The 21,178-nt window shown below is 37.5% G+C and overlaps 1 protein-coding gene across 2 annotated transcripts in view; it reads right to left on the bottom strand.

Annotated features, from left to right (window-relative positions):
- Window positions 1-20,483, bottom strand: part of GXYLT1 (glucoside xylosyltransferase 1) — a 42,962-nt gene extending 22,479 nt beyond the window's left edge. The window contains exons 1-2 of one of the 2 annotated variants that reach the window (XM_054591228.1): window positions 20,263-20,483; window positions 12,136-12,228 (exon numbers count right to left, since the gene is read on the bottom strand). In XM_054591228.1, the coding sequence (XP_054447203.1) occupies window positions 12,136-12,228; window positions 20,263-20,483 (314 nt within the window). The remainder of the gene's footprint in view (window positions 1-12,135; window positions 12,229-20,262) is intronic. The other variant, XM_054591227.1, reaches the window with a different exon arrangement.
- Window positions 20,484-21,178: the final 695 nt, after the last annotated feature.

Below are 21,178 nucleotides of genomic sequence, written 5' to 3'. Positions count from 1 at the left end.
TGCCCATTTCCCAGCTGCAACAATTATCCACTCAAAATTATTTTTATTTCATCTAAAACCCCTGCCCACATCCTCTTTCACTAACCAACAAATCATTTTAAAGCAAACACAGACATAAATTCACCCATAACTATTTCAATATTATAACCAATTTTCACCCACTTTAATTAAGGAAAATTTCCTTTACATAACTTTTCTCACTGACTCTGGAATCTTGGAATATTCACAAGCCCATGTATTAGAGTGGCTCCAGAAATGTTTTGCCAAGTAACCAGTGAGTAGTTAAAATGTCTGAGGTGATCTGAGTCATCCAAGTCAAACACTAGTATTGCATCTTGGAAGGAAATATTACCTAGACCCAAGTTGTGGGCGTAGGCTATGTTAGACCTCCACTTCTAACACAGAGCAGCGGTAACAGCACCAGGACTATTTCTTAACACTGGACTAATAATAATCTTCCAGGACCTAAAGAACACAACTAATTATGGATAACTGTACTGTCATTAAATAAAATAATGTATTTATAATATAAAATAAAGATCCCATCTGTAATTATGGTATAAAATAATCTTTTTGGAACTGACAACTAAAGTAATTTAAGAATGGAAAACAACATAAAATAACACATTAAAGCATTATAAAGTAAAACATTCAAAACTAAAAATACACAAATTTGACTTTAACTCAGTTTTTGCTTACAGAGATCCTTTCTGTAAAATATGTAAGAATTAGAAATTCTATTGTTTAACATTACAGTTGTATGTATACAAAACTAAGATTTGCAGTAGCAGGGGTAATTAATCATGTCTCTTAAATATACAGGCTAAAATTACTGTGGATATATTCCTTAGCAAAGGACTTTGGAATCTTGGAGTATTCACAAGTCCATGGGGCTAAAGTGGCCCCAGAAGTGTTTCCTGAGGAAAAGCTTAATACTGCTCATGGGTAGTCCCTCAATCTACTATGAGGTCAGAAAAGAAAATCACACTAAGTAACATTAAACACAAACAACTGACTATATAAAACGAACTTGAATATCAAATTCATACATCTTAAAGTTGTAACATTAAACATTTGGAATTTCTCACAGTAGTAGGATAGAAAATTATGTCTGATTCCTGCTTTTACTGTGATCTTCCCTTCCTACTAACAAGGTGGTTTTGCTAAAGACCTGGAGATATTTAAGATAGCAGTTGAAACTGCGGCTTTTCTGGTCCGACTGGGTTCCGTAGGCCTGAAAATGAGTTCATTTCTCTTACGCTGAAACATCTCATATACACAGTTACTGGTAACTGACTGTCAGCCTTCATTCAGCAGAGGAATAGAAAAGCTCTTCAGCCCAAATACTTATCTCCTAGAAAACACAGGGATCATTTCCTTCTCTGATCCCTCTACTGGGAGGCTGAAATTTAAACTCCTCAATATATTGATAAGCCGCCTTTTGCTCAAGCTAATGAGCCAATTATTCCACAGATGAGGTTCTTCACAAATATGCTTTTTTAAGGGAAAAAAGAAAAACCTTCCCCAGATACTTTTAAAAGTTAAATATTATTTAAATGGCAATAAATGGAGAAGTTACATATAAAATGGTGTTCTTGCAAGAATTAATTTTTACTACTCAAGAAGCAGTAGTGATATTTATTAAGGTATTAAGATCATCATTAAATTAAGACATAGTATTAGGTACATACTCTGCTTTTAACATTTAAATTAACCTACCGGAACAGAATTTTTATGAATGGTTTGAGGCAGAAGACCATTACATAATTTTGCACATGGTTATCCAACTGTGCAAGCGCCACTGGTTACAGTTACCAATTTTTCCTTTTCCCACCCACTTTGTCACTCCTTTCACATGTCTGTATTGGCATAAGCTTGGGTCTTCTTAAAGCAACAAAAAGCAGCATTATTATCTCCTCTCTTGTTGGTTTGTCCCTCCCTCTCTATGCTCCTCTTTTCTGTTGAGCCTCTCAGTTTATAATATTAAAACCCTAGCAGAGGGAGGACTAGATATCTACGCTTTCTATACCTCTAACAAGGGTGTATGACACAGTTCATCTCGAAGCAGGATGACACAATAAAAGACACGGCAGTGAAGACACACAACAATTTCATAGAGCTCTAGATGATCTCATCTTTCCAGTCAATGCCTCCAGATCCCACTTCTGATGATGGTATAAAGGCCCTCATTAAAGCACTAAGACTTGAGAATCGATAATGGGCTCAGATTGCTTAACTGGCTATCACTAGATCCTGCTCCAAAGTTAAAAGCCAGAGATTTCAAAAGTAACCCATAATAGTAATGTGTTGTTTGGCACAGAATTCTCTATATACAGAGACAAGAAGCATAAGAAACTTTTTTTAAGAAAAATAAGTCAAATGTTGTTTTTAAAAAAAATTCCCTCTAAAATCAGTCCCAGGGACCCCTTCTCCCAGGGCATTTCAGTAAGGCTTTAGTCATATTACCACTACTCCTTCCACCAATTTCTACAGAAGCACCATTAACTACGTTGCATTTGCTTTTCTGTTACATGTCCCTTTTTAGTAAAAGCATTATGCACAGTACAAACTTAACACCTAAATTGACAAGAAGAAACATACTTTAAAATGTCTCTGCCCACCACCCAGTCCCCAGGCCCCAAGAACAGGAAATAACTGTAACTGGAAGAAATCTAAAGTAAGCTTCTACTCTATAGGAAGGGAAAACTAAAACCTTTTAAGAAGTCACAGGGAAATCAGTCATTTAAGTAATTTTGGTCAAAACTGAATAGCGTAACCTTATCAGGCTCTACAAAAGTGTGCTCTATTTTACCCAGAGTAAATAAGAGAAATGGCCCTGTGGATTTAAAGAAATGTTATTTGAAAATTGAAACCAGAAAAGTTGGCATTTGTGCTGCCTGTCACTACCAGAACCAATAAATAGAGACAAGGATTGAATCTTAATTGGCCTTTTATTCAGATGCCAATGATCTGAGAAGACAATGGGTTATGTACCCTAAAAACCATCCTAACATCTTTTCTCAAGCTGATCTTTTTATAGGGAGAAGTAAAGGGTATGGGGAAAGGTTGATCAGTTAAGAGTTGCAGTGCAGCAGTGATTTTATTTTCTTAGTACTTCTATTTTAAAAAATACATTTTACTGACTATGCTATTAATAAATGTGTTTCAATCTTCCCCCTTTGCCCTCCTCCACCCAGTACCCCCATTCCCTCCAGCAACACCGCCCCCCTAGTTCATGTCCCAGTTTTTTAAGTTCCCCAGCTACTCCATTTCCTACACTGTTCTTAACAACCCCCTAACTGTTCTGTACCTACCCATTTGTACTGCTTAATCCCTGCATCTTTTCCTGTTCCCTTTTTCCCCCCTCCCAACTGATAACCCTCCAAATGACCTCCATATTTATTATTCTATTTCTGTTCTGCTTGTTTGCATAGTTTGTTTTTTAGATTCAGTAGTGGATAATTGTGAGTTTACTGCCATTTTAATGTTCATAGTTTTGTTCTTCTTTTTCTTAAGTCCTTTTAACATTTCATATAATAATGTCTTGGTGATGATGAACTCCTTTACCTTGTCTGGGAAGCGTTTTATCTGCCCTTCAGTTCTAAATGATAGCTTTGCTGGATCGAGTTATCTGGGTTGTACGTCCTTGCTTTTCATCACTTTAAATAATTCATTTCATGCCAGTCGCCCCTTCTAGACTGCAAAGATTTTTGGGGGGAAATCAGCTGAAAGTCACATGGGAACTCCTTTGTAGGTAACTCTCTGATTTTCTCTTACTGCTTTTAAGATTTTATCTTTAACCTTTGGCATTTTAATTATGATGTATCTTGGTGTACAGTCTTCTTTGCGTTCATATTGTTTGGAGTTCTCTGTGCTTCATGGACTTCTATGTCTATTTCCTTCACCAAATTAGGGAAGTTTTCCTTCATTATTTTTCAAATAAGTTTTGAATTTCTTGCTCTTTATCTTCTTCCAGTACCCCTATGATTTAAATTTTAGTACATTTGAAGTTGTGTCAGAGGCTCCTTACCCTATCCTTTTTTTTGGATTCTTTTTTCTTCTTGTTGTTCTAATTGGTTGGTTTTTTTTTCTTTTTTATGTTCCAAATCATTGATTTGATTCTTGGCTTCCTCTGCTCTACTCTTGTTTCCCTGTAAATTTTTCTTTATTTCACTTAGTGTAAAATTCATTTCTGCCTGGGTCTTTTTTATGCTGCTAAAGTACCCATGAGTTCCTTAAGCATCCTAATAAACAGTGTTTTGAACTCTGCATCTGATAGATAGATTGCTTATCTCCATTTTCTTTAGTTCTTTTTCTGAAGTTTTGATCTGTTCTTTCATTTGGGCCATATTTCTTTGTCTCCTCATTTTGGCAGCCTCCCTGTGTTTGTTTCTATGTATTAGGTAGAGCTGCTTTGACTCCCTATCTTAGAAGTATGGCCTCATGCAGAAAAATGCACCCATAAATTGAATGGGAGAGCCTTAGGTAATCACCAGGGGTGGCAAGGAGCAACCTATGTGAAGCAGGTTGATGGAGTCTCAGCTATGATGTTGCCACTCTGTGGCTCTGTGTGGGACAATGGCTGCTGCCTGGCCTCTGGAACTTTGTCTGGGAGGAAGCTGTCCCCTTGCACTCACCCTGATGCCAGACACTTCAGTTTCTCCCCATATGCCTCTGGTGCCCTTCCAGCTGCTGCCCCAGTGCTGGAGCCCAGAGGGAGTGAGTCTGTGTAAATCCTAAGACCATTGTGGACTCTTTAAGAGAAGACACCTGATTATCCCATAGTTTCTTCTGCCACCCCAACCAACACTTGTTTGTAGAGCCAGAAGTTACGGGGACTTATCTTCCTGGCACTGGAACCCTGGGCAGGGTGGTCTGGTGTGGTGCTCGGATCCCTCATTACCAAGGTATCCCTCCTGATTTTTTTCTACCACACATGCGTATGGGACCACCTGTTCCACATTCACACCCCTTCTCCCCATCTGGATGAATGTGACTTCTTTAATTCCTTGGTTGTTGAACTTCCATACAGCTCAATTTTCTAGCAATTCTGAAAGTAGTTGTTTTGTAGTTTAGTTTGTAATTTCTGCTGTGGTTGTACGAGGAGGCAAGCTGTGTTTACCTATGCCTCCATCTTGACTGGATGTAGCTCTTTTTTTCTTTTTTGAAACACCTTTATTGAGTTTCAGATCTGTAGCCTAGAAGCTCTGGGAGCTCCAAACCCATCCCAGCATCTTTTGCACCTTCCAAGTACTTTATTTGCTGATCAACAATTCTTTATTTGCTTCACTGACATTCCCTCTCAGGACCCTAATGGCTCAGATATCATCTCTGGGGTTCCTTGTAGACCCTCTGGGCACAAAGGTTAAATTGCCTGTCGACCTCCTGGAGTCACATAGGTCATAGGTCATGTATTCCAGTTACTGAAACAATAGCTTTCCACATGCATTAATCACTTAAGTCTATCAACTATAACTACAGCTAAAATCTTAACTCTTGAGCTCCCCTACCAACAGGGCATTTTTAAGTCAAACCTATCTTCCACAGATATGTGATTAGAAGAAAGTCTCCAGATAATTTACCTGAGGGCTCCCATGGCTGAATTTGGCATAATCTGAGCATGAACAGGAATTATGAGAGTAACAGATGGTAATACATTAGATATAAAAATGAACCTGTGAGTCTAAAATAATAACTAAAGAATAAGGGGGAGGCGAAACTCTTCTTTAAAGATGAATACCAATCAATAAATGTAGAAAGGATAACAGGATTACAAAAAAATCACTATTTTGCAATCGCCATTGTAATAGATGACTTGAACAAGATTAATGGATGCTAACTAAAACCAGAGATATCAAATTATAATCCCCACACATTACAAAGGGGATAAAGATACTGTTACAAGTATAGAAATGTAGATGTTAGAACAGCCCTAGTGCTCATCAGTGTATCAGTAAATAAGTGGATAAAAAAGCTGTAGTACATTTACACAATGGAATACTACTCAGCCATAAAAAAAAAAAAAAAAAGGAAATCTTACCTTTTGCAACAGCATGGATGGACCTTGAGATTATTATGCTAAATGAAATAAGCCAGGTGGAGAAAGACAAATACCACATGATCTCACTTATACGTGGAATCTAATAAAATAAACTGATAAACAAAATAGAAACAGGCATGGATACATGGAACAGACTAACAGCTGTCAAAGGGGAGGGCAGAGTTAGACTGGATGAAAGAAGGTTAAGGGATTAACCAAAAACATATTTACATAACACAAAAGACACAGACAACAGTGCAGTGATAGCCAGAGGGAAACGGTGTAGAGGTAGGTGGAAGTGGGCAGAAGTGGGGAAAATGGAGAAAGAGACATTGCTTGGGACGGGCACATGATGCAATATACAGACAATGTTTTATTGACTTATGTACTTGAAACTTATATGGTTTTGTGAACCAATGTGGCCCTAATAAATTCAATAAAAAAATAAACAAAAATCGAAGAAATGTATCATCGCCACCTTAACCACATGATCAAACTTAACCAAAATGTTAAACCTATAACATCAGAGGCCTCCTAAGAACACGTCCAAAGAGGAACATAGTATCTAGTATGCAATATTCCTGCCCAAAATCCTGAAACTAACCGGAAGGAGACAGGCAAATCCAAATAAAGGGATGCTCTACAAAAAAAAACAAAAATCGATATATTTTTGAAGGATACTACGCCGCCTTCCCCCTCCCCCTCATAAAAAGGCTGAGTAACTGTTGTTGTAAAGGAGACTAAAGAGACCTAACAACTGAATGCAGTGTATGATCCCTGACTGGACCCTGAAAAGAGAGGAAAAGATAAAAAGTTCATTAATTGAAAAATAGGCAAATTCTAATATGAATATATAGTTTGTCAGTGTTAAATAAGTTGAAGTAAAAATTATACTATGCTTATACTGAAGAATGCCCTTGTTCTTCAGAGACATAAGCTAAACACATGTATCTGGGCACATGTAATAATGGCTGCAGCTGTCTCAAATGGCTCAGGAAAAAAAAATGTGGCAAATGCAATGTTCATAATAGGTAAAATCAGTGAAGGGTAGGTATGGAGTGTGCTCACTATACTATTTTGGTAACTTCGTAGATGTGAAACTTACAGAAGTAACATTGAAGGGAGAGTCAGAAAAAATAGTAATTAAAGAATATTTTTCATGAGAAATTCCAATACAAACACTGTTACCAGATTTCTAAGTCATAAGAATAGACTTATTTTAAGTAACATTACTACTATAAAAGAATCAGAATACAGTTGACCCTTGAACAGTGTGGGGTGGGTGTTAGGGGTGCTAACCCCCATGCAGTCAAAAATCTGCATATACCTTTTAACTCCCCCAAAACTTAACTTCTAATAGCCTACTGCTGACCAGAAGCCTTACTGACAAAATAGTTGGTTAACACATATTTTGTATGTTATATGTATTACATACTGTATTCATACAATAAACTAAGCTGGAGAGAGAAAAATCACAAACATTTACAGTATAGTACATACTTACTGGGGGGAAAAAAACACCTGCGTAAAATTGGATCTGCACAGTCCAACCCCATGTTGTTCAAGGGTCAAATGTAATTTTTCTTCTATTTTTTTATTTAGACAGCATGAAAAGCTTCCGGTGTTCTTCTAGGCTTTTATTAAACTAATGTTCTCTCTATAAAAGAAAATAATGTACATTATTTAGACTAGGAATTAGCACTATGATGAAGTATATAAAGTCAAACTTAACAAATTAAATTTCTGATACCAATTACCCAAACAAAGAAATAACTGCCATGAACCTATCATAAAAAACTTGCAGTTCAACAAAATGCAAAACTATCTTCAAAAACACTAATTTCCTTAACGTAGAACTTAAACATATTTTTCCTCTATTAAAAAAGTTGTGCTGAATTATACTAAGCAAAACTATGTAACGAGTTGTACATAAAAATCACTTTTGAAACAAAATACAATACTTAAACTCTTCAGGATGTTATGCAGACATAAAAATAAAATCTAAATATTCTACATTAAATGTAAGTATTAACTGCTAAAATATAATTTAAGATAACCTGTAAAAATATGTTTCTTAAAACTAGCATGTGACCACTCAAGAGAAAACAGGTAACACTAAATTCATCTATAACCACAGACTCCATGAACCAAATATCAATTACCATAATATAAAGAAAAAGATTTAATTTTTTAAAAGCTCAATTCATAGAAAAAATAGTACATTAAAACAGCATTTCTAATATACGAAAATTAAGAGATGGCATAATAAAAAGATAAATAAAATTTAAAATGAAACAAATTTTGAAAATATTTCTATAATCCATGGCAAAAGCAGAATATATAATTCTAAGTGTTCATAAAATTATTAAAAACTCAATAGGTAAAATATCAATACAGAAAAGATTAAAAAGCTACATAAGTATGGAAATATGTTCAACAAATAATAAAATATAAATTATTAATAAGCCATCATTTTACCCTAATATGTGATAAAATTATAACCCCCAGTAACGCTAATAAGGTTATGGTGACACCAGCACATTGACACAATGCTGGTGCAGGCTTAAATTTGCATTATTTTTAAAACACAATTTAATGATATAGTACATTCTTTTTAATGAATATGTGAACTCCTTTTGTATGCTAGACATTGGGAATAAGCGGGAAAGCCAGAAACCTGACCTTACACAATTTCCAGCCTATTGTGAAAAGACAATTTAAAAATATTAAATCAGAAATCATGGTAACCACTGAAACAGAAAAAAGAATTGAAATTGCTCAGGAAGCTTACTACACAAACATCTGTGCTGGGGAAAATCATTAGTTATTTACTGGTGGCCAAGCACCTTGCTAGGCATGGGGTTTACATGTTGACCACCACATGGTATCTATGTGTAAAGGCAACAGTCTAGAAGTAGACTCAGAACTATAACAGCAATAGGTACAATAATACAGAGGACACAAAGAAGACAGGAGCAGTGGGCGGGGGAGGGAGATCACATTAGTTAAGGCAACAGGAAGGAAGAGGCCATCAGGAGCAACTGTGAAAGGCGGCGGGTATAAGAGTCACTGTGGACTGACATGTGGAAAGTCAGTCATAAACCAAGATACAAACTATAGATGAGGGAAAGTGTGAGGAGGCCAGACCATGAATTCAGGTTTGAACAACAGTATCTGAGGCATCTTAATTAGCAAGGTAAAAATGACCCATCTGCGGCAGGAAATACAGTTCTGGAGCTCAGAAAAGAGCACTGGACTGGAGATACCAGTTAAATGGATGATCCTCAGCTGGAAGAGAAAAGAGCAGAGTCCTAAGGAATTTCAATGTTTAGGAGTCAGGAATAGTGAAAGAAGACCAGGGGCAGAGAGATCAAAGAGCTGGGGACACTGGTTTCCAGAGCCCGAGCTGGTAGAGTTGAAATAAGAAAGAGGAAGCAGTCACCAATGTCAAACAGACAAAAAAAGTAAGATTAGGCCCAGGGGAACAATACAGAGGCCTCTGTCAGATTTTGTGTTTGGTTTTGTTTCAAGGACAGGAGAAACAGAAGAGGAAGGAGTATTCTCACAGGCTGCTGGGAAGCAGTTGGTCAAACAGATGACTAAGTAGTAGGTGAAGAAACAATAACTAAAAGGACATGCTTGCTCATCAAAGGTGAAAGCACTGCTGATCGGTGCTGAGCCAATTTTTCTTTTTTATGTTATTTTATGTTCATAGTATAATAAATTAATTAGGAGAAAATAACCCGCTGGATGAGCTTTGATCAAAATAAAATTATATAAAGAATTCAAATTAAAAAGCTGAGACAGTCCTGGGAAGAAAATGGTGCCAGCTAAGTGCCCACTGGTGCCAGGCAAAATGTGAGACCTAAGGGGAGAGTAAAAGGGGATTTCAAAGAAGGTTCACTTCTTTGAAGTAAGGAGGCGGGGCAAACAAAACAAGCTCTTAAGAGTCAGGCAAAAAAGAGGTATCACTTAAGAATACATATTGAAACAGAGGGTGAGAACAATATGGCAATTGTATGACATTTTGGCTTGACTCCATGTTTGAAGGGAATTGAGTAAATGTGAGCAATCGTAAGTTCTAAGAAAGAAACCAAAAATGGTTACAAATATATACTATGCATTAAATATTACAAGTAGAAAGTATAACAGAAAAGTCTAACTTTTGGCCCTGGCCATGTAGCTCAATTGGTTAGAGTGTTCCGATATGCCAAGGTTGCAGGCTCAATCCCTGGGGTCCGGATATGTATAAGAATCAATCAATAAATGCATAAATAAGAGGAATAACAAATCAACCCATCTCTCCCTCCCTCCCTCCTTTCCTTCCTCCCTCCCTCCCTTCCTCCCTTCCTCTCACTCTCTCTCTCCAACAAATATTAAAAAAAAAAAAAAAAAAAGAAGTGTAACTTTTAAAACCTCAAATTTAGGAGCGTAAAAAGCATAAGAGTATACATTATGTATTCATCCACATGTAATTCCTTCTAGGGAATACTTGGAAGCATTAGGAAAATAATGAGCTGGAGAAGCCAAAACAAAAGGCATAAAAAGCAGAGGCTCCAGGATTCAGAAGAGGTCACCTTCCCTAGGTCACTCTTGGAGTAGAAGAGGGAAGATTATTACTTATCCATAACTTACAAAAGGATCTGGGTTGTAGAAATCAGAGTATACAAAAGTTTTCACACTTATCCAGCTTCTATTCTAGAGGGAGGAGCTTTATGTGACAAGGCTGGAGGATAGCAAAATGGTGCTTGTCAGTACTCTATTCATTAGGAAACTTTTATAAGAATGAAAAATAGGGAGTCCCAAGTCTCCAAAATTATGAACAAGCTGAAGAGTAAGATTGTCTTCCAAAGGGATAAGAACATTTTTAAAAATCTGAATAATCTGATTTGATTGATCCATATTAGAATTTCAATCACTCCATCTTTTCTACAGTAACGCGACATTATTAAAATATCTCATTTCAACGATTCCCTCCCAGTAGTTCATGAAACACATAATGTATTGGGAATACAAGAATTTTTAAACATATACTACTAATACAAATTAAAAATATGTATTAGTTCTTCCCACTTAGACTTATTTCAACTCCTGTCCTTGAGTCTGTTCATGGTGTGTCACTCCCTCCAGAAACCCTTCCCTGAGATGCCTTAAGATGATTCTGCCTGATGACCCACCTATTCTCCCATCATCATAACTATAATACATCACCCTCTATTGTAATCTCAGGTTTACTAGTGTGAGGATACAGTCAGAATGTAAGATCCAGAAGGATGGAGCCACATTAACCAGATTCACAGTCTAGTTCTCAGCACCTAGCACTGTGCCTGACAAATTACATTAAGTAAAATTAAAATTTAAATGAATCACAAAACACAGTACAAGTACTGTGTTTTTTACCTTTGGGAAGGGCGTTTCCAGCTACTGCCTCACTCTGCCCTGTCATTATCTCAGGGGAATAGGCTGATATCCCATTTTTATCAATGCTTGTTCATTTCACTGCAAGTTAGAGCAGGAAAGGGACCTGAGAGGTCAATCAATCCAATGCCTTCCTTATTCAGAGAGGTGGACAAAACTAAAATATTCAGTAACTTAAAAGGTCAATAAACAATGATGTAACGCTCCTTCAGCAAATTCTTATCTTTATCCTCCCATTCCCCAATCTCTCTGTTAATAACCAACATAATCCTTGCCCAGTTGTCCCCATCTACCTACAACACTTTTTTTAGTATTCCAGCTTTAAATTAAATAAATGTCATATATTTACATATGCCTGTAAATGTCGGTGTAAGTCTATCTTAAACCACCTGTTTATCACCTGTTATCTAAAATTAGATCATAAATCCTAAGAACAATAATTTATCTACCACAATAACATCTAGTTAGAGTATTTTATATGCAGTATGTACAAAAATTAGTGATAACTACAAAGTGGTAAAAAGAAACAAAAATTAATCAGAAAATAAATCACTTACTTATATGATAATATTATATTACAGGAAAAGAAACATTTTTACATCCTATTTAGTATCAAAAATGTATCTACTATCTAACCTTACCTACACTGATCTACCAATTAAATAGTAAGTGCCTACCTAAAAGCCGCTTCCCAAAAGCAGTTCATTCCACAAACATCAGAGGGCAGCATCCAATAGGGATTCCAGTAACACACAGAGAAATCTTTATACCTAACAGTAAGACAGAAGAAATAGAGTCCTATATGAGTATTTCAACTTAAAACTAACAAGGATTTACTCAATAACATAATAACTCACTATTTTACTTTACAGCAACAAAACTGCAGATCCAATTTTGCAAATTCAATATTGCTATGGTAAGCAGAGGATTTCTGAAAATTGATTTCTCCATTACTTAGGGTAACATTATTTTAAGTAGAACTTTAAAACCTTAGGATAGAATATACTACAGACTGGAAACCAGTTTCCTTGTCAGGAACTCTCCTAATATATTAAAATCCCCTCCTCAGATGACTCAGAAAATAAAGGAATACTTCTAAAATTTTCCTTTGTGGACTACACATACTCCCCTTAGAATAAAAGCCATTTCAGCCAAACAAAATATTTACTTATCCTAAAGCAAAATTAAAATGCCACATGTGCTGATAAAAAGGTAAGAGAAGTTCTTTAAATGTTTTCAAAGTAATCCTCAATCAAAGCTACTTGTATGGTGTTTCACACTGGAAAATTAGAAATCATATTGATATCCAGTGGCTCTGTTTCATTATCTACACTCAGTTTCACTATTATTACACTAGCTAAAACAGATAATCAAGTGTGTTCTTCCTCCTTCGATCGCAGGTTGGAGCAAAAATAAATCAATGCCTCACGTTACGAAAAGTATGTGTTTCATTGTTATCCTTTTTCAAAACAGTATGGTTTGAAATTCACTTCAGTAGAGGACTGGGTATTAAATGAAGCAAGTATGAACTCAAGGTGAGGCACTAAACCAGGGCACCTCATATCCCACCACCACTGTAGCTTTGTTTTCTCTCACTACGAATTCAATTATAAGTCGCCGTTCTTACAAGGAAAGGTCTATGAAATTTCAGAATCTCAAAGATCTCTGATCGTACCTCTCACAAATGCCAATGCCCCATACCAGGCCTCTTAAATAAATCTTTGAGAACAGCGTCTGGCACTGGTGGTTTTTGAAATGCAGCCTGAAGTAATTCTGTATACTACTGCATAATAAACTACACAGTCAAAATTTTAAAATCAATGGGAAAAAAGTTACATTGTAACCTGGTTTTCCTTTAAAGGGACACCATTTTCAAACAAAACATAAAATGCTACATATCTTAATTTAAATGGTTGACAAATCAGAAAAAGAAAAGAAACTGAGTGTAGACCAGTAAAACATACAACTTGATCAAAAATTTATGTTTGTTCCCACCAAGGCATGGTTATGTATTATTTTAAGTCTTGCATTTCATATTATAGACAGGCCCACTGGTACTGGTAACAATCAACAGAGAGTTCTTTTCAGATTCAAGTACTTTCATATCCATTTAAGCCTCACAGCAAACCTGTTCAAACAGAGAGCTCCATCTTTCAGATACAGACATTATCACTGCTTTCCTTCAACAAACCCACAATGTATTTATAACCAATCCTAAAGTGCACCTTTGTTTCAGGCAGGAAATAACTCATCTGGGTATTCCATCTCCCCATGTCAAACCTTACAATGGTAGAACATGGAAATGGGAAATAAAGTCTCAAAGAAAATTACTCCCTAATTAAATTTCTCTATAAAACTTACTCTTGAAATAATGTAAAAATATCATTTTCTACTTCAACTTGCACTCCTCAATCCCTCAGCCCTAGGCGACCACGAATCTATTTTCGGTCTCCATAGATTTGCCTGTTATGGGCATTTCACATAAATGGGATCATATAATATGCAGCCTTTTGAGTTTGACTTCTTTCACTTAGCATGTATTTTCAAGGTTCACCTACTATAGCATTTAACAATACACTTCATTTCTTTTTATGGCCAAATAATATTTCATTTTATGAATGGATATGCACATTTTGTTTATCCATTCATCAAGTGATAGACATTTAGGTTGTTTTCCAATTTTTGACTATTATATATAATGCTGTCCTGACTATTCATGCACAATTTTCTGTGAACATTATATTTGCAATGCTCTGACATGTATACTTACAAGTGGAATTGCTAGATCCTGAAACTGCAAGGAAAAAGTTTTTGGACCATAACTTAATGTCATAAAACACAGTTTAGAGAAGGAAGTTTTTGTCTTTCTTTAATGATAATACAAAACATAAACACTAGTGAATATACATGTACTTTACAAAAAAATCGTATGACATTAAGGTGTTGCTGGTAAAAGGTGGCATAATTTAAAATTTCTTATCTCCCACATTTATGTTCTCTTATGAAATATCCATTTAAAAAATTAAAATACAGAGTATAAATTCATTACATACAGTAACTGTTACTAATCTAGGAACAGACAGCACTTGCATTTTCAGGCCAGAAAAAAAAAATAAAACTTAACACTGGAAAAGTAAAAGTAGTTTATCCAAGTTCTGGTTGGTTATTAATTATTTTACTTTTATTGCAAACAACTATGAGAAATGGAATATTAGATACACAACATTCAAAGAGGTAGTAACTCTATTAAATACATTTAAAGGGGCAAAATTATAAGCTAAACTAAGCTAAGTGTCTTCAGTAAACGGTGACATCCAAAATCAGACAAGTCCATAAACGCAGTTTTTTCATTGGGGATCAAATTGAAATAAAACTTTACTGTGGCTCATTCTCAAATTTCATATGGTTTAAAGATTCTAGCTCTAAATGGCTTGTCTATAAGCAAACTGATCTTTGTGGTGATAGAAAGTTTTGTCTCTTGATTGTGGGGTGGTTACAGGAATTTACATCTGTGATAAAATTGTATAAAACTACATATATATATGAACACATGTAAAATTGATGATATGTAAAAACTGATCTATGGGTTGTACAATGTCAAATTCTGGGGTTATAATATTGCAGTATATTGATACATACATGTTCTGGATATAGAGGTATTACATTATGTTGATGTGAGATTTTACTACTGAGGGAAACAGAATGAACACGGGCTATCTCAGCAACTTCCTGTGAACTTATATTTATTTCAAAAGTTTTGAAAAACTGGCCAAAAATAAAGTTCCCCAAAATTTCAGTACTTAAAAAATGTTTCAAAAACTGAGACAGTTCATGCTCTAGATTAAAGTGAGCATTTAACACAATGTCTACCACAATATCAGTTTTCAAGCTTAAAGTTTTCTTTAAAAACTTAAAGTTTATTACTTAAAATCTAATAAGAGGTCTTCTGTACTTCTACATTAAATGGGGAAAAAAAGGTATTTTTCATATCAAAATGTCCATGAGGCCAGAGTGAAAACCATGCACAGCTTACAGAGTCAGGGATAAGTCCAGGCATATCCAGCATGAGCATGTGGAAGTGTGAATGAAGTGCCACAAGCCAACAAGGCAACGGCAAGGCGTGGATGCCTGCGCTGTAACTGTGCCGGAGGGGCAAAGGTGCATACAGCCAGGTAAAGGGGATCATGCTCGTGAGACAGACACATCACCAATACTTGAAGATCAGTGCCTGGGTCATTCATTTTCAACTAAAAATTGTTCAAGACAACTTCAATTAATTTCTAGCTTCTTTTTTCATAAATCTCTTATTTTCATGAATACTTAGGAAGTGGGAAAAGGACTGCTTACATACAAATGGCACTGAACAATATTATCCAATCATTTCAAAAATGAGTTGGCATCCCACTGTATACCCCTAACAGAAAAAAACAAAAACAAAAACAAAAAAAACCCTGGATTAAAGATTTAAATGGAAAAAGACTGAGGGGAAAACCTTCTGGTTAGAAAGCTCTTTTATGAATGACAAAAGTAAAAATGATAAAGGAAAAAAATGCCTATCAATACATAAGAATTTTAAACACATGGTATACACACTGAAAAAAACTTAAGTTAACATGGGGGGAGTACTTTCAACAGGTATGACTGATAATAACCTTAATGTTTTAAAATAGGATTTCTATATCAAAAGTATACATTTTTCCATTAGCCTAATCACTTTCCCCTCCAAAAACATGGAACACTATTTTAATTAATTATTAGCCACGCTTGTGCTAAGCACTTTACATTTATGTGAAGTACGATCTTCAATAAACTAAAACAACAAAGTGCAGAAAATTGGTGTTATATAAGATGTCTCTGCATTACACAAAGAATTATACTCAATAGCACTGTAATAACTATGTATGGTGCCAGGTGGATAATAGACTAATCAGGGCATCATCACTTCGTAAATTATATTAATGTCTAACCACTACGCTGTACACCTGAAACTAAAATAATACTGAATGTCAACTGTAAATTTTTTTAAAGCAGAGATTAATTAAGGTGACTTTAGTAACCTTCTTCACTGTTCACTGCCCCAACTCCTCTCCTCTTCAAAAATAACTGCAAGGAAAAGGGAAAAAAATTTTTCACCACTAAAAGCAGTAGTGTGAAAATAGTGGTCAAGCCACTCTCAGTTAAAACACTGGGTTCCCAATCTTTGGTTTTAGAACAATAACCTGGACCCCACTGCTAGGCATTTGGGTTTAGCACGTCTGGATTTGGGCCCAAGCACAAAAACGGGGCAGGGGGGTGGCAGGAAACCTTCAAAATTTAAATGATCAAATTCATCACCACACTAGCCACAATTTCATCATTCCAGGCACCATAGTTAGTAACCTATATAAGTTATTTCATTTCAATTCTCACAAACAACCCAATATTCTAGGCACGTTTACATCTAACGGATGAGGAAATGCGTTCAAGCTTAACATAGCCAGTAAGTGGCAATGCTGAAATCTGTGTCTCCAAAACCCTTACTCTTTCCACTCTAAAATCTCCGTGTATCTTACTAGTGTTCCCAGGACCCGGCAAAAATAACTCAATGGCCTAACCAGATCTGAAAAGGAGGATGAGCTGACAACCTCCCTACATGAAAGTCAATCACAGAAAGGACGTGAACAGTCCAGAAATGGTATTTCAATACTAAGCATTGAAATGCTTAGTATTTCTTGACTCCCCATGACCAATATGCTGTAACAGCTATAACAGGCTGAGATCTTGATAATCACTGTCCAGATTCATTAGTGAAATGTTAGAAATTAATCACCCTGAGGAGCTAACGTGTCACAAAATGTTATATGACTCTTTTGCAAAAGTACTGAGGCCTGGTAATGATAACTGCTTTAGGATGAATACCTCAATAGTCAGTGTGTCCATACTGAAGAGCTTAGGAGTCTATGAGGGAGAATGACCCCACACCCAGCATTCCCTCCTTTGAAGCACCGCTGCTCTCCAACACCAACCCTGCTACTCTCTCCACCAAAGGGATGTACAAGTGACACAGAGCCAGACAATCAGAGGTCCCCATACCCGGCTACACTGACTCGTCCATGATGGACATGTGATGAAAGCAAGAGCAATGAGTATCTTTCCCTAGAATTTTCTATTTGAGATTAGAGAAGAAAACATTGCAAGAAGCTGAAAGATTCCATGAACCGGCCTGCCTACAGTGGAAGAGAATGAGAGTCCCCAGCCCTTGAGGTCCACGGAGATGCCTGAGCATTTGCCCTTCAATTTCGTTCCTTCTAGCCTATAACCCATATAAACCTATAAATAGTTGTTATGCTTAGGTGAGTTTTCTTGCATTTTGATCACTGGTAACTAAGAATTCTATGACAAATTAAATAAGGTAAGTATAATCCACATATTACAGGTGAGAAAACTAAAGTAGAGAGGTAATCAAGGTTTCACAGCAAACAGAGCCAGAATGAGAATATAGGTTTGTCTGACTCTAAGACCTGTGCATTTCCTAAATACCAAATAATGGATTCAAACAGAATGCTCTAATTAATAATAGACTTCAGTATAAATTTGCTCCTATCATTTTAGTTTTTACTCTGAGATCTTGGAAGGACCCTTCCCAAGCATTTTGTTGTCATGGAATTCCATGCAACCAATATTTTCTGTAAGAGTTGCCCAATGGAACATGCAGGGTATATATAACCCTAGATCCCATGTGTTAAATAAAAGTGAGAAATAGCAGTCTTAACCTTTCAAGTACAAAGGCTTCAAATAAAAAGAATGCAATGATAATCAAGTCCTCCTGAAAACAGGGAGATGTGGTTTGCCTCATAGCCCCATTCTCCAATGGTGAAACACTACAGACTAGATTCTTATCACACAGCTTTATAGAAAGAGCACTTGGAGAAAAAAGATTCATAGTTTTTCTCCTAGTTCCATGACAGATGCCCTATGAACTGTGGTTAAACAATTTAAACACAGTTTAAAGAGAGGCTAAGAATACCTACCCCATGTCCCACAGGAATCGAAGAAGTTGCCTGAACTCTATGAGAAAGCTATAAAGATGTTATAAATGATAATATCTGAAATGAAAAGAGTCCCAATGTCTTAGGAATTATCCTAACCTTAATCAAATCCTAGGGTGAAAACATGACAATACAGCTTTCCCTTGTTGTGCTTCTGCCCGAGCTTCTCCTTACATATGCCCAAGTATTATACTACATTTTTTACAAAGACTTTAGGGTTGGGTTTTTTTTTTTAGTTACACCTTTAGTTTTAACTTAGATGTATGCCCCATTTAAAATGAGGAGTTATGCTGCTCAAAGGACCTATTATGTAACTGCTTTTTAATGGACTCTGACACATCAAACTTAAGATTTCAATGATGGTTCTATAATATTTATTAAGGAGATGTTTATTTTCTAAATGTCAAATAAAGACATTTTGTTAAAATTAGCTGATCAAGCAAATAGTTTATAAAAACCAGTCACAAAATAAAGTATATGTGAGACACAGCCAAAATCAATGTTACTCTATCAAACTGAAATGCTAATAAGACAGCACAATTCAATTCAATGTTTTGTTTCAAATGTTTTTTATAATTCTAACCAATAAAAATATAATTTATTTTCCACAATTTTCAATGCTTCACGATATCATAACAGATCAAAAACCGCTGCTTTTCATGAGAATTTTTCAGGACCTCATTCTCTTCTTAAGTCATTGCCTCTCCCGGGACAAATGACTGAGTTGACAAATCTGGCTCTGGAGGTAGTTCTGCTTTTATGAATAGTCCTGATGTCCTAAAAATTCGCCTGACTGTAATCGAACCATAGGGTAAAAGCATGACAATTTCCACGTTCCTTTTCCAAATGTCCCCCTTTCATTTTGGGAATGATCATCAGCTCTTAAAACATTACACTGCCCACAGATGACTATGCTCCCCTTTCCTACCAATCCCATACTTTCGATATCAAAGCAGCCTTCGCCACTTAATAAGGGAGCACCCCGATCATTCCCAGAGAGGTGCCCACAAAGAGGAGACTCTATTTTCAAGGAAGTGGAAACGCTGAGATTTTGTTAAGCATTCATAATGCGTTGCATTCCTTTCTCCGTTTAAATCCCACGTTAATTCCAACTCTGGCAGTGATGTGTGTAAATCCATCTATCCCATTTCACAAAAGACGTGAGCATGTTAAGTGTCGCTCATCTTTCTTAACTTGGTAAGTTTCAGAACAGTCTGTTTCCTAAAGAAAAATTCACAGTCTGCATAAATGCTCTGTCCATATTAACTAACCAACTAATAATGACAAATTTAAGAGTTAACACACAAAAATTAGACGCCCCATTCAGAACGGGGGGGGGGGGGATGATCTAGGGCGCCAGTCTGATGTTTAAATAGCTCAACTTGAACGCCATGGAAACAAGAGGGAATTCTCACTAGTCAGACAGCAAGAAGGCTTTTGTGGGGCACCTCTTATTTTGAGAGAATCCTTTTTTAAAACTCAACTGCCAATTAAAAGTTGAACATTAATTTCTTCTACTTTAAAAGGCGTATAAGGAATGGGTCAGAAGGGAAACACAAGTGCGTGGGGTACTCTCAGGCTGGAGCAGCGCCGGGATCACCCCCCGGGATTGAAGGAAGGAGGGAAAACCGCGAAGGGGTCAGAGACCGCGGCAAAGAAGCGGGAGGCGCGGGACAGACCGGCGAGCAGCCCGGATCAGGCCAAACCCCGTGTCCCCGCGCACGCTGCGCCCCCAAGCCCGGCCCCGGCTCCCGCCACACAGACCGCGGCCCGTACCTGTCCCACCGGCTGGGATGCGCTGAAGTGTCCGCGCCGTCCGCCCCTTTCGCGGCGCCGCGTCCGCCGCCTGCGATCCAGGAAGCCACTCCGGCCTGCGGCTTCCCGCCACTGCCGCCCGCTCCTTCCTCCAGGGACACGGCGAGCTGGCTGAAGGCGTAGAGGAGCGAGCAGAAGCCACAGGCCAGGCACAGCACCACGATGCGCAGGTAACGCCGCATCGCGCCGGTCGCCACCTTCACCTCCACCTCCTCCTCCGCCGCCGCCGCCGCCTCTGCCGCGCCCGCCCAGGCAAACTGGAGGGGAGGGAATCACACCGCGCAGCCGCGGGCGCAACAAGTCCCTCCTCCGCCGCGGTCTCGTGCCCGCCCGCCCACCAACTTCGCAACCGCGGCCTCCACCGCCTCCGCCGCCTCTGGCCCCTCCCCCCAGGGCGGGCCACGGCCCGACGCGCCGGCGCACTGAGCTCGAGTGGGCTGGGTGCTCCGGGGTGCGTTCCTTGAGTGCGGGTAGAAGCTGCGAACTCACAGCTGCGCGTGAGACGTGGGGCAAAGAAGACAGAGCGTTGGAGGCAGCTGACCCTAATTCAAATGACGGTTCTTCTACTTGGTAGTTTGCTGAACAACCTGAATTCTCTGAGCATGTTTCTTCGTCTCTGAATGGAGACAATATCCTCATCATAGTGTGGTTTTAAAGATTACATTGCTTAACGCACATAAAACGCCTTTCAGTTAGAAAGCACATGGTTAAGCCATTTTTCAGCTCCATCGTCCTCGGCAGGGACGTCCTCAGCCTCAGAGTTTATATAATACTGTCTGTCTGAGCCATTTCACCCAGATACTTAATTACCTTGTGATGCTGTTGGGAATGCTTGTTTTTCCTCCCGAAGGAGGCTGTGAGTGCCTGTAAAGCTGAG

Source organism: Pteronotus mesoamericanus, unplaced genomic scaffold (assembly GCF_021234165.1).
Source record: "Pteronotus mesoamericanus isolate MK-2021 breed Mesoamerican mustached bat unplaced genomic scaffold, CSHL_Meso_final scaffold_21, whole genome shotgun sequence".
Classification (NCBI taxonomy): domain Eukaryota; kingdom Metazoa; phylum Chordata; class Mammalia; order Chiroptera; family Mormoopidae; genus Pteronotus; species Pteronotus mesoamericanus.
Note: the sequence above shows the minus strand (reverse complement) of the source record. Positions and strands in the feature narration are given on the sequence as shown.